Genomic DNA, 15,120 nt, shown 5'->3' with positions numbered 1-15,120 from the left:
GTGTTAGTGTGCCTCCGCTTAATGACAAAATACCATGGACTCAATGGGTTGTAAAGTGAAAATGTATTAACCGACATCTATGGACGTTGATGGGCAAGGTGCTGGCAGGGCTGGCTTCTTGAGGTCTCTTTCTTGGGCTTATAGACTGCCTTTTTCTGTGTCCTTCCATGGCTTCCTCCCTGTGCTGCCTGCACAGCCCAAATGTCTCTATGAGAGACCACTCAACTGCCTAATCTTACTTAGACTACCTTTCTTTGTTTAGATTTATTTTATGAATGAGTGCCCCAACTTCAGAAACACCCTAAGAGGGCATCACATCCCATTACTGTTGGTTGTGAGCCACCATGTGGTTGCTGGGATTTGAATTCAGGACCTCTGGAAGAGCAGCCAGTATTCTTAACGGCTGCACCATTTCCCCAGCTAGATTTCCTTTCTTAATGGCCTCTAAATAGTCATATTCTAAGGAAGTGGAGTGCGGCCTTCAACATGTGACTTTTGGAAGGTTCCATTCTAACATGGTAAGTGACACTAAGAAGAGAGGACAGAGTAAAGGAAAGATAGGTAGAAAAAAACCAACACAACTTCATGATGAGCTTCATATGTAAGGCTGTCTTTGTATTTGGTTGGCACAATACGGGAGCCTCATACTGACAGGCCAGGCCTTCTGCTATAAACAAACAACAAAGAGGCTTAGTGTGCCAATAATGGGGTTGAATTTCAACCCGCTACAATTAAAGCGGTAATGGAGTTTACAGACAAGCAAGAGTACAGGCCGGGGAAGAGTAGCACAGACGGAAGCCAAGGGACTGTCCCACCCCCAAAACAAACTAAGAGTAGAAGGGGTGGGCATCCTGGTGAGTCATGGAAGAGTGGGAACAGGAGCCAAGCCAACTAGAAGGCTCCAGAAGCTTAACAGTTGAGGCAGGGAGTCAATCAGAACAGCTGTCAGAACTCAGGCAGAAGGTTCAGTTGTAGACAGGGGTTAATTCTTAGGTCTTCTCCAGAAGCACACAGGTATTTTACTTCAAGCATCCTGGGAAATACTTTTCAACGAGTCCTAGTTGACATTAGCAAATTAAGACTTTATTTTCACTGCCCAGAACGCAGTCAGAAAACTCTGTAAGTCACACAACTTTCATTTTCTTTCACAGGTTTCCAAATACTTTACATGAAAAGCAGCTGAGTATGACATCATCATATATCTTACAACGCTTAGTAAGTTCAACCTTCAGCATTCATTACTCTTGATATTTCCATTTATGATAATCCAAGTTTCAAATCCTATCTATACTGACCGGTATATTCTTGGGGAGGTGGCAACACTCCATGGATTAAGATTTGAGCACTGAAACCTGGAACACATCTTAGAATACCAGTCTTAAGCAGCTTAACAAGTTTTCATGAACTGAGTTAGACTCATAATTTTATGGACAAAATTGAAAGCAAGCTGCCCATGAGTTATGCTTATCCACAAGCAATACTTTAACATTGTTTAGCCAATCAGAGGAATATACTTAAAAGTTTCACATTATTTCAGAGACCCTAAGGCACAAGACAAAGTGACTTAGTATGTTTTTAAAAAGCAACAAAGGGAATGTATATTCTGTAAGATTTTAATAAATTTAACACTATTGTACAATAAAGAAAAATTCCACAAACATTCCCTCACAAACCTGGAAACTTTGTATTTACACAGTATTATAGCAATTTTAAATGTTAATCTATGATACAATAATGTTACTTCAGGAAACATAAAAAATATAGTACTTTTTAATGGCCATGCTCTCATTTTTGATGAAAGCTAGACAGTTCATTTTAATATTACTTTAAACCTTTGAAAACGCATAACAGATATTCAGCCAGCTTCATGAAGCCCTTAGGACAGAAGGCTGTTCACACGGAGTAGGCAGACGGCTCATCATCACTTAAGTCCGAATCTTCATCCACTCCTTCTATGACTGACTTCTTCCCTTTACAGCAGGATACAATTAACCCGATCAAAAACACCTATAAATTCAAATAGGCAGTGTTATTAAAATCTAAACATTAAGCAACACAGTGCCAACTCGGCAGCTGGAGTAAAGGGTGTGACACAATCACTAAGGCTTGTCACTTGGGGCAGCTAGAGAGCTCCTATAACATCAGCTCCTGGACCTCTGATCCCATTCTGTGCACCATGGGTACCTGTACACATGTGGCATTCACTCACACTCATATCAAGGGCACCTCTCAAAATAGTTCAATGACAGTAATAAGATTCTGGCAGAATACTGAGATACACACAAGCTCAATTTATACTTAATTGTATAAAGAAAGGCCAAGTCATGCTTGGCTTCATAGACTTACCACAAGAAAGGCCCAGTTACCAAAATAGTATGCAGCACTAAAGAACCAGAACTTGTGGAGGAAAACGTATGTTCGGGTAACAGTACACTGATCTAAAAAAAGGCAAATAAACAATATGTTAAAGTTGTTCCTTTCATAAACCAATGACTCATTCTGAATCTAAAGGGTTGTTAACCATAACTATCAGCTAAAAGCATAGAGACAGTGAATGTTAGAGACAGCTCTGCGTCTTCTCCCATCACTGCTTTCAGTCCTAGCCAGCATTAAACTATCAACTATTATGTCATATTACGAAAGAAAATGCGTGTCAACATTAGAATTTTGATACCAAAAGTAAAAATTTTATTTATCAGCCAGTTCAGCTTATTTGAAATAGAAAAGTATGTACAATATGGAGTCCCAGACAGGTAAATGAGACAGAAAGCAAGGCTTTCCTGTCAAGAAAAGCAGAAGGAGTCATCATGTCTACTAGCCGTAGATGTGGCACTCTGTAAGGAAACTGAATCGCAGGGCAGCTCACCCTTGAAAGGATTTTATGAGTTCGCCAGCCCCTCAGAGCACTCTACTGAAAAAATAGCTATTATTTCTTCTAAAGAAATGCCATTATCATTGTTTACACAGAGAAATGGCTCCTGTGTGAAATGTAAACAGCACTATAGCTTCAATCAAAAACAACTTATTAATATTTCTCCTTCAAATAAGATGTGACTTAAAGAGAAAGAGAACAGTTACTTGAGAGTTGAGGTGGATTTTACACTCACATCATCCAAATGTATTATATTCATTATTCTCACCAAGTTACAAGACACAGATGCGATGTCTTAAGTAAAGTCTGAGGAAATATTTCAAGCTATTAAGAAAGGCCTCTGCAGCCCGGCAGGACATGACTCTGTGAAACACTGGGTTTGCTGCTGCTCACAGGGGCTTAACAACCTTCTGCACATCGGGGCGCCTTTATTTCCTACAACAAAACCAACTTACAATGCAATTTCTTTTCCATTTATTAAGAAAGACAGTATGACTTCTGCATTCTTACATCTCAAATGGTCAAGGGCCAAGCTTCCTATATGTAATTAGGAGATATATCCTGCTGCTGATTAAGAAACTATACCTTTAGTTTTTATTTTATGAACTATCTTCTCTTTAGTGATGGTAAGTGCTACTATTTTTTTAAACAAAATTAAGCAGGGAGTTGTGTTGTCCAGTTTATTATTATATAAAGAATCTAAAATACTTTTTTAAAATTTTATGGCTGACATGCAGTTTTCTGAAAAGGTAGAAATTAGGTTATATTTTATGAAAACGCAAGACCGGTCTAGAGATATATTAAGCAAATATTTAAATGACCTAAGTCTCCTTTACTCTGGCCATTTCCACTACATTTCAATATGTACTTCTGAGCTGCTAAAACCAATGCTGAGTAGAGACGCAGCCTCCTGTACCAACACCCCCCCCCACCCCTCCATCTCCAGGGTGACTCCAACGCCCAGGTGACTCCCCTGGCTTCCCTCATATCCTTCCTACTTTTGTGGGAATTGTGTTTATTTGTGTTTTCAGGCAGCGTCTTCCCATGTAGACCAGGCTGCTCTCCTGATCTTCCTCCCTCAGATTCCGGAATGCTGAGATTATAGCGCTGCACCACACCTGGCTCTAAACAAGTCCGCGCCTTCCTACTGTGGCTCTTAAGACAATGGTTTCTTAGGTGCTGGGAGTCAGTGACCAGAGGAGGCTCCTGACTGGAAGTTACTTCATACTTTCCTCTGCTCCTACCACATTTTGCTCTCACTTCAATTATAGAATTATTCCATAGAAAGTCACAGTAATACGATCAACCAGTTTGCATCAAATGAGCCTGACTATTCTAAAGTACCTACAGGGCATTCAAGATGATGAAAAAAATAAAATTTAGGGTGGGGCCGGCCTTACTAAACTCAGATTACTGAACAGAAGCTTTCTAATATTAAGATCTGACAATAGTCTAAGGATGCTAAACCAATACCCTTGAGTACACCTTCAAAATGAAGGATAAAGAGCACACCCGGTGTTGTAAAGGAGAGGCGTGGCGCCACAGCCTGAGAGTTACATGAGCGACTATCACATAGGCCTTTGTATGTAAACTCTGGAGCCCTAGTATTGTACAAAACGGTTACCATCCTTTCTTCTTAGGATACCACATAGACTAAATGAAGTATATCAAGAAACCCAGGCTAAGTGATAGCTACTATTTTTCCTTTTATTTTGACTAAGTATAATGAGATTCATGATAAGACAAGTTGTAAGAGTTGCAAAGTGAAGCAAACAACTACCCTTAACGCTCTGTGGACGCCTCACCACAGTGAGGAGGGTTCCTCTGGCGGGAGTATCATCACCAGTTCGTATATCTTCATCATTTTTCTCTACATAGAGTTAAAATAAAACAGGCTAAGCAAAATTCAGATGTGACCATTTCAGCAACAAGATACACTGTTAAGAAGTAAACTCCTTTTTAAAATAGGCAAGATGAATATATATAGGAAGAGAACTATAGGCTGCAAGTTAGGAAATTTAATTTCCTAATTTTATTTAAAATTGTGATTTGGAGTCTCCCAGGAGATTATTTCCAGATGCGTGTGTGAGATTTGTTTCTAGAGAGACGGATAGAGGGGCTAATCGGATGTGGGCATTATCATCCCCTAGACTGCTCAGACTCAATAAGACGGAGACAGGAGACAGCAAGGACTGCATTTATCTGTTTCCTGACTCCAGATATGATGGGGCTAGCCACCACACTGCACCATTTTGATGGAATGCATGTCTTCTTAAACCTAAGCCTAAATAAACGCTTCTCTCCTTCTACTACCTTTGTCACAGTAACAAAAAATACAACTAATATAAAATTATTTAAAACCAAGAGCAGTATCTTCTCTGGCTAAGTATTACATGAGCCATATGTGCAAGTATAAAACTATCTGGGAAATGTCACTCAGAAGTCTCACTTGAACGGACAGAGAAAAAACGGAGAAGCAGAAGTTCTATTCATTTCCACACTAGAAGACTTGGGAGTTAAGACCTGACTGAATTAGAATCTCAGGGCCAGAAGAGGGATTAGAGGACAGCCGCTGAGCCGGCAGAAGCAAGCACAAGTGAAATCCAATCATTCTTCCCCAGAGGCCTAATAATCCACTCAGTGACATTTGAAACTGGCTTAGACCGGATTACCTGGACCACCACCAAAACTGTATCTTAAATATTTTCACCAACCATATTGTTTACGTGTTTTCCATGTTTTAAAAGTGTGCCTTTGATGCAAACCTCCTAAAATTAAGGTGAAAAGATTGTTGGTGTTTGGCTTTGCTGTTAAAAACGAAGCTACCCTAAAACCCCATGTACAAACATACAATCGCATTTGTTATCTTCATATGCCTGCTACATTGAGTTTATTTACATAGAGTGGCAAACACTCAGAGAAGAATGCTTGTAAACAAGCTCTGTGCTGATATTTCATGCCAAGAGATGATTCTCCACTGAACACAGGGAGAAACCCTTGTTCACCATCTGCCAACGCCCAGCTGCTCACCCCGATTACCGACACCTAGCACATAAAGCATATCTCTAGCACTTTAAGTGATCTGAGAAAATGACAGCAAAACAATATAACAATTTAACTTTCTTTAACCTTCAAAGTCAATTTACAGATAGAGAGATGGCTCAGTGGGCAAAGTGCAAACTGTGCAGGTGTGAGGAGCTGAGTTTGGACCAGGAACATGCATGTGGAAGTTCAGGACTCTGGGTGAGGTGGGAGGTACTGATGAGAGTCCTGCACCTCTCACAGCCTGACGAGCTTGCATCATGCAGCTGAGGATGCGAGTCGCTGCCTTGAATCTCACACAAGTGGAAAGTGAAGGCCAACACCAGAAGCTGTCTTGACATATACACACATACACATGAGCGTGCACTCACACACACATACAAACACATGGGCAGGTGTGTGCACACATACACGCACAGACAGTGAGAGAGACAGACAGACAGATGACAAGCGTGGGGTTGTGTTTTAAAATTAGAAGCACTCAGGAATCTGTGACTGTTGTCATGGAAATGGTATACATCGTTCCAACCACTAAATACTAAATGTTTAGCATGAAAACTTAAAACTTGCTTATCTTCTGGAGTATACAAATTAAGAGCTGAGCAAGGGCACCATGGGCCCACGAGTAAAATGGAAAGACATTTTAAAAGTCTCAAGGTTGCTCCCCTTCCTCCATTGCTTCTTCCAGGCTATCAGAGAGAAACAGGTGTAACAAAAGCACTATGTCAAAGCGAGCTTTATTTTACCTGATAATTCTAATATTATGCATTTCCTCCTTTTTATACACTAGCTAAGGCATTTTTAAATGTATGTTGACTTTCGCTAAAACAGTGCTAACAGCTGTAATAACAACACTTTTTATTTTAAGTGCACTTTTAATAAACAGCATCAATGCACAGCACAGCTAAGAGCATTTCCAGGGTTTCCGGGTAAAAGCGGGTGTAATCACAATTGAACCATCATGTTAAACTATCACCAAAAACTAACTTATAAATATTTAGACTCTGCATGAGAAATTATCAAGGGATTTTATCAAAAATGTAATTACTTATTAAATAGTTAAAACAAAGAAAATACCCCAAGTGAAGGACAGCCTGAGCAGAGGAGAAAGGGTCGCTAAGGCAGGAGAGGAGTCCATCTGTGAAACTCAGGGGTCTTTACTGTACATGTGAACTACATACATCTGAAACTATTTGAGAAACATAAACCCAGAAACACGAGGAGAAAGAAAACAGGAAACTATGCAACAGAAAGCAAAGTTGAACTAATTAAGTTAAAGCTGAACAAACGCCATAGAGCCGAATCAACATTTCATTAAATCTCATAGAAGGTCTAGGTAAAGGGAAAAGAGACATGTGAACATTGAACATGATAGACCTAAAGAAAATAGTTTTATTATAGTTTAAGAATATATGAACCACACTAGGCTAATAAAGAGAATCTGTCAGGTGTTTTATGCTGGTGATCAAGTTTTACAATGACCAGTTTTTAAAAATTTTATCTATTTTTATGTGTACTGGTATTTTACCTTCATGTATGTCTGTGAGAGGGTGTCAGATCCTGGAGTTACAGGCAGTTGTGAGCTGCCATGTGAGTGCTGGGAATGGAACCTGTGTCCTCTGGGAGAGCAGTCAGTGTTCTTTAACAGCTACGCCATCTCTCCAGCCCCTGCAGCTGACTCGATTTCAGAAGGTTTAAGTTAAGCATGTGGTTGTTCACACCTGAAATCCAGCCTTAGGGTGTGAAGGGAGGAGGTCTGTTACACATAGTGGAGGACAGCCTATGTTACTTTGAATCATCTCAAAACAAAGGGTGCAACTGAAGAGGTTCTTAAAAACATTTTTGGGGTGCTAAAATATATGTCTTGCTCCTTTAAGAATGTTCCCAATTTCATTTAAAATTGACCATAGAAAACTTGGCATATTACATTCATATACACCCAGGGTCTCATTAGACTGCTCACAGGTTAGTAAACAAACTAATATCTCTCTTTTGCTTTCTTCTTCATCTATAAGGTAATACCATACCATAATACATATATACATGTCCTATTACAACTACACAAATACTTCTTGTTGTGAGGAAAACCTAATGAGTTGGTGTGCAGTACCCAACAGTGGTTCTGAGTAGCTAGTAAGTCATACAAATAGTTATAATAATAAGGTCACATTAAGTATAATACATCGCACTATTAATCCTCTATTTATGAAGGAAGACACCCCCAACCACAAAGTTGTTCAGGCTCATTAATAACTTTAGTAAGTGCATAGAGATTATTAAATAAATTGTTTACATATTATCAAAAACAAAGGAAGAGTTTCAGCAAATATGTTCTAAAATAAGACTCAGGCTAACACTGGTTACTCCAACAACCTCTGTGTTCTAGAGGCTGAAGCAGGATGACTGTGAGTTTAAGGCTAGCCTCGGGCCACACAGGGTACTCTAAGGCCAACCTGGGCTATGGAACAAGACCCTATCTCAAAATAAAACAAAAATTTAAAGCTACCCCATCCCTGCCACCAAATCAGTAACATCAATTGCCTCTACATCTAATTATACCCAGGTTCTGACCGCTCCGCGACAATTAGGACCACAAGTGCTTCCGTGGATTACTGCAAACGACCTGTCAACCTGCCTGTGCCCCTGGCTCATCCCAGTGGTATATGGCCAGTAGACCACAGCACACAGAGCACGTCAGCGTCTCCACCTGTTTTGGTATTTAGGGGACTATAGTCATCACTATGCCAGGGTCGCTCCCACGATACAAAGGCCAAGCTGAAGGGTGAGAACAGTGTGTGGTCCACAAAACATTAAAGATCCTTATAAAAAGCCTATCTGAAACACCGTGGTCAGAGAGATCCCTTAGGAATTGAAATCACATTATACCATTCTTCTGCTCACAATCTCCCACCAAATATTTGTCTCTGAATAGAAAAGCTGAAGACCTTAAAACGTATGTATCCGTTTGCTGTAACTATCCCTAGCATGCTCTACCCCAGCTTATTCTTCATCTCAAGGTGTTTCAAATGTCATCATATTGGCAACCATTCCTTCCACTCGCACCTAACATCCTGCTCCATCCCTACTCCAGAGGGCCCACACTGCTCTCTATGGTTCTCACACCCTAGATACTTACAGACTTGCGCCTGTCTTTTACTTAAAGGATGCTGGGCAGGGATTTTGTTCACTATGATACTCCAACACTGACAACACTGGCCCATGACATCAGCGTAGCTCTATGAAACTAAGATGCTAAAGAAATAACCAGAACTATGTAGTCATATGAGATAATCAAAAGTAAAATGTTTAGGCTGTGGGTCTGCTCTGCATTACTGAAGATGATGTGTTATCCCCCAAACACATGTAAGTGGCAACACACATACTATTTAATGTTGCATCCTTCAAGTAAATTAGCACAATTCTGTTGGAGCTGGCTGGTTTTCATCTTACACACTAAATCTTTTAATATTTTACTTAATATTTAATATTTAAATATTCTAATCCCCACCTCTACATGTGTAAATCATTTGACAAAAGGACCATTATCTCCTTTCAAAAAAATAGCAATGCCTCACATCCTTGGGTCCAAGAGACTAGGTAACTACCAATGTCCTAAAGAGGGTCATCTTATAAATCAAGGAGCTAATAAAGTATCTTCACTTAATATGGGCAAAAGAGTTAAGAAGGTCATGTTCAAACCCGACCTTTGAACAGGACAATAGGAGTCTCCCACCATCTTCAGTCTGCACTATACTGATGGACTACCCTGGCCACAGAACATGCACAGACATTACTGAATCTTCCTATCACAAAGCATCACTATGGTATTCTGTCAAAGTTTTAGGTTTTAGGTTCTAGAGAAGTCCGTGTCAAGCCCTGCAAAATGGACATTGCTTAAAACAATCATTTATGTAAACATCAAATGCCAAGTACTGACTAGTGTAGTAATAGATGCAAATGGGTAAACACATTTGATGACTAAGAAGTTGGTCTTTGTTTTTTTTTAAAATTTTAAATCACACAAATCCATAAGACAATGAATCTGCTTAAGCAGTATTGCCTGGGTGTTGAGATATTCAAAATAAATTCCCTGAAAACGTAGATACTCAAGAATACCTAAGTATTTAATATTTTTGGGAAAAATGGTAAAAGGAATTTCGTAACAAAATCTTTAGAAAACATCTCTCTCAGCTGTCCATTTTGCAGTAAATGGCAAAAAAGCAATCTTGCCAAAAACAAAAGGTGTTTTCTGCATGCCAGAGGCTTGATCTATTTATCCTTAAAATGCTTGCTGGTGTTTCTTTTTCCTTTAATTATAAGTAATAGGATGTGTTTATCTTAAGAGGCACAAAAAAAATTTTCAACTCGACAGATGGAAAACTAGAATTTTATACTTTTCGTCTGTGTAATGTATTGATTGACAAGATATATACTTAAATGTATCCACAATATTCCCCTACCATTATAGGAGCATGCTCTCTGTGTGAAGGTGCATGTAGCCCGAGCAGTGCATTCCCTGTGTGAAGGTGCGTGCAGCTAGCACATGGCATTTCCCGTGCTGCTACTTTAAGACTCTCACTGATGGATACTGATGCTGTCTCCTTGTTCTTGTGATGTATCTATCCAACGCCTGGGGGACTTGGAAACTGCTTATTGAAAATGAGAGAAAATATGAATACAATCGAGACTTCCATCAGGGTAAGTAGCTTAGTGGAAAGAAAAGGACCAAGATCACTCTGCCTAACCCATGACCAGGAAGGGCACAGAGCAGGTAGGTACAGAGCCTTTACAAAGAGGAGGAAAAGGTTCTGTACTAGGCTTGAGGGTGAAGCTCTCTGGGGCTGACAGCTTGAGATGTCCATAAGCGAGCAAGCAGCTAATTAGAAATAATAGCAACTTGAGATTCTAAATTCTTGATTTTGCTCTTTAAGTTATGTAGCTTCTACATGTTTAACTGTCAATTTCCAAGCACCACTAAAAGCCCGCACTAGTCTAGTGAAGCTCAATTTACAAGACTGACTGCAGTGAAAGGGAACAAGGTGAAAAATGGAAAGAGACAGAGTTTCAGAGGCTGGCGTAGGCTCAATCACTTCACTCAAGGTCTTTCAAGGTGGAAAACTAGCACAAATGGCTCTAAGCCTATGACCAAACAGTACTGACTCAGGGTACAAATAAACAGAAAGTCTTGAACCAAGTTCCACTGTGCAATTAATCTTGATTAATAAGCCATTTCAATTATTTCAGACAGGAATACATATCTCCTAAAGCAAACAGAAAAAAATGATTTCTTGTCCCAAGAATTATTTAACACGGTGTATCAAGGTAGTCTTGCCCTTTAATTTGTTGCAACACCACATGAACTATTTGGGTCGGAAAACAAATCCTGCAAGGGGCTAGAGATGGCTCAGTTGCTCTTGCAGAGGATCAGGGTTCAATTTCCAGTATCTGTGTACTGACTCAAAATGGCTACAATACAAGATCTAGGCAATCCAGTGCCCTCTTCTGATCTCTGCTGGAACCAGACATGTAAGTGGTAAGTAGACAGAAATGCAGACAAGCATCCATACACAAAAAAAAAAGGGAAAAAAAAGAACAAAACATCAAAAACCAGGCAGCCAAACCAGCCAACCAACAAACAAGCTAAAATACCTGTTACAAGTTACAGCTTCCAAAACAAAAATTCCAATTAGAAAATACAGAAAGTATCAGAAAGGGAAAAAGCAATTCCACTGAGTTTCAGCTACAATTTTCTTCTTCCTTTCAACTTCTTCAATATTGCCTTCACCTGAATCACTTTCAATCATTCCAGTTATATTTACCTCAAATTATAAATCTGCTAGGAACTTACTCGTTTTTACCTTGTTGTTATCTGCTGGGATTTTGAGCTTGTTTTACTCTTCCCTTCCCGTTAGACACTCTACTCTGTGTTGATAATCCCAACATTAAGTCCTGGCAAGTCTTTATCTATACTCATTTTCCTGGCAACGTCTTATTAATAATTTGTTTCAAGTGATTCTACACTGTGTCAAATTGACAGTTAAAACTAACTAGCACACACACAGAATTAAGAATACATTCATTTTTGCAAAAATACTCAATAAGAATTGGTTAAATGGCAAGCTCCGAAGCGTCTCAGTATGAATCTGTATTAAGAATTAGATTTACATACAATTATTAAGGCTACTTCAAAGCTGCATTAAGATAGGAAACTTACTTCATTTTACAATTCCTTTCCTTAATTCTCTAGTACTGCAGTTTATTATATTCTATTAAACAGCATTTTCAAAGGCTTAAGGCTTTCTAATTATCAAGTACTTCTGTTTCAAGCATTTACAGTACTGACCAGTGCATGCGGCATTTTCTTGGGTATAATATGCTAGTCTTCTGTTCCCTCTCTCACAGACAACCTGTGTCTTCTCTAATGACCTAGGTTTACCTTGTGTGTTCTGGTCAGTCCCTTTATGTTGTCTGTGACTTCCATTACCTCTCTGCTTGGAATGAGCATTCCACTGTATATAGAAAGCATTCCACTGTTACTAAAATTTAAAGGATAGGTGATGTAATGCTGTTAGACTTCTCAATTAAAGGAAAACACAAAAACACAACGTAGAGGAAAAACCTAGAAGACGTGGAGTCTGGCCCCTCGGATCAAAGCTGAAGGCTCACCCTATCTACATGGTTCTTGAGGCCCTTCTCTCAGAATCCAGTCTGCATCTTACTCAAGAAGGAGGCGATTGTTCAGGTGGCATTTCTAGATGATTTCTTTGTAATATTATGGTTTATATTTAGGACTCTTTCCATGTCCCCGACCTAAATGTGTGAGTGGGGTAAGCTCTTTAACCCCAACCTTAGGTAAATGGTCTTGGGGCCACAGTAGATAGCTGTACCTGCTGGAAGAGAAAAGGACTTGGCAAAGACTTTATCTGCGCAGCTGGGTCAAGTAACATGTCATTAGTCATGGAACATGTGTCTCCCTCTCTCCGACACATAGGCTCACTCACGCCTTCTTCAGCTTTTAATTTAGTTACTTGGTTATTTAATAATTCATATAGTTGGGATGGCATATTTGAGTACAGGTGACCTGAGTCCTTCTTATGCTCTATTCTCTATTGTGAGCAAATATATTTCAACAGCATAGGTGCATAAGAATCAGGTTTGCTCTAAGAGAGGGCTACATTTTCAGCTATTCTAATGTCCAAATAGGACAAAAATGTACTTCAAGAACATTGAAAATGGCTATGACAACAGAATAAGACTTTGGTGTTGAGGGCTTTCTAATGCTAATGTTTAGGAACATACTATTCTCTGAACCTGCACCTTGCTTTCCATCTTAAGTTCTGCCCTCAAGGTCACATGCTCCCCATCAATGTAATGACTGTTGGAGTTAATCGTACCAGTTCTGTTGACTTAAGAAAAGCACAGATTGATAATTTCGTCTCGTTCTCTATACATCTACTTATCTCTATCATTAGTTTATTTTCAGATGAACTCTTTGGGTCCCTTCTATGAACTATCAGAACCCATTATCACTTCCTTGCATTGTTAACTTCGTAGTCCAACAAATCCTGGCAGATGGTTTGGACTTAAACTTTATGGATAATCAGATATTAATGGTACTTCTGGCCAACCCTCAGATCTCAGTACTTCCATGCTGATCTGAAATCCCTTTTGTGTGTAACTACAGAATTCAACTTTTAGAAGAAACCACAAGACAACTTCTATGTCCTTACTTCAAGCTTTTCACGGATCTGTTGCCACTTTCAGACTTTTGATGATGTCATTGCACTAGTTCTTCTCTGAGGGTCACAAACCTTTGAGGTGGAACATCTCTTCCCCAGGTTTCATGTATTAGATATTTACATTATGATTCACAATAGTAGCAATATTACAGTAATGAAGTAGCAATGAAGACAGTTTTATGGTTGGGGTCACCATAACATGAGAAACTATATTAAAGGGTCACAGAGTGAGGAAGGTTGAGAGCCAATGATCTCACTCCTAATTCTGCAATTCCCTTCTGTCATCATTATAACCTTCATGCTCATAATCTAAAAAATGAAATGTCAGAATAGTCTTGATGTAAACACTTGTTTTCCAACGTTCTTAGGCAACTCCTGTGCAGGGGTCATTTGACCCCAAAGGGGTCACAACCCACAGGCTGAGAAAGTAACGATATTTAAAACTCTCTTGAGCATACAACTGTGTGCTCTCTTTTTTCTTTAGCAGGAGGCAGTTTGAGCTTGATGAACAAACTAAATACATTCTTGAAACACTGCTTCAGTATCTCTGATGTGAAAGTTCCCTTTGACTATCATTCTACCAGGCTCCACTAGGTAGAGTTAACTACACCTTCCCATGGGTAACCTCACTAAGTTCTTACAAATTATAAATTCTAAAACAGTTTGACAACAGCTACTTTACCTTTAGGGGCATCTGCATCACATCTTTTTGGCACAGCGAGGGTTGAATTGCTTTTATGGGCATCAGAAGTTATATTGCTCTGAAAGACGAGAATGTGATTAAAATATAAATACTGCAGTCATGAATGTATTTGGATTAAAGTAGTCACATGCCTATTTCATGTTCTACTTTCTACTAATGATGTAGATTAGTCAGTATTAGACTAATATTAATTTAGAATAAGATTCTAAAAGGTTAACTTAATATATAAGACAAGGGGTTACAGTATACTTAACATTAAGATGCTTCTGCAATCATGATTTAGGTCATTTACTGAACAGCAGAACTTCTTTTCAGAAGGAGGTGACATCAAAAAAAAAGGAACAGGCAAAGGCTTAGGGCTTGGGTTCCAAACTACTCCCAGTAGTTTGGAGTCTGAAGCAAGACTGTGAGAAAAAAAACCCTATTCAAAAAGCACTCTTTGCCACTACACAAAAGAAACAGGGATGTGGATGGGACTGGGCAGGAGGCAATAAAGGAAGGCGGATGGTTGGGGAGAAATGTGGAAAGGAAGAAATGGAAAAAATGTCTTTCCTCAAAACAAAATAACAGTCTTCATTCCCGGAAGAATGCATACAGGGTATCAGCTAGGAAAGCAGATCGGTGATGAGGTAGGACACCAACAGATCTTCTAGCATGGTATCCCCACACTCCTGTATCACTCCTCTGACTAAGTGACAATTACTTTGCAAAACAAGTGACGTTACTGAGCAAATTCTGTTTTGCTTTGTTTTTTTTTTTTTTTT

General features: G+C 39.3%; 1 protein-coding gene across 1 annotated transcript in view; it reads right to left on the bottom strand.

The window, feature by feature from the left end:
- Positions 1-1,061: 1,061 nt before the first annotated feature.
- The window catches only part of Lmbrd1 (LMBR1 domain containing 1), a 74,242-nt gene continuing 60,183 nt past the window's right edge, over positions 1,062-15,120 (bottom strand). Inside the window, exons 14-16 of the mRNA XM_031367066.1 lie at positions 14,336-14,414; positions 2,347-2,438; positions 1,062-2,007 (exon numbers count right to left, since the gene is read on the bottom strand). Coding sequence (XP_031222926.1) covers positions 1,894-2,007; positions 2,347-2,438; positions 14,336-14,414 — 285 coding nt within the window. The 3' untranslated portion in view covers positions 1,062-1,893. The remainder of the gene's footprint in view (positions 2,008-2,346; positions 2,439-14,335; positions 14,415-15,120) is intronic.

This window comes from Mastomys coucha, unplaced genomic scaffold (assembly GCF_008632895.1).
Source record: "Mastomys coucha isolate ucsf_1 unplaced genomic scaffold, UCSF_Mcou_1 pScaffold14, whole genome shotgun sequence".
Lineage (NCBI taxonomy): Eukaryota > Metazoa > Chordata > Mammalia > Rodentia > Muridae > Mastomys > Mastomys coucha.
This window is presented reverse-complemented; position numbering and strand designations above follow the sequence as displayed.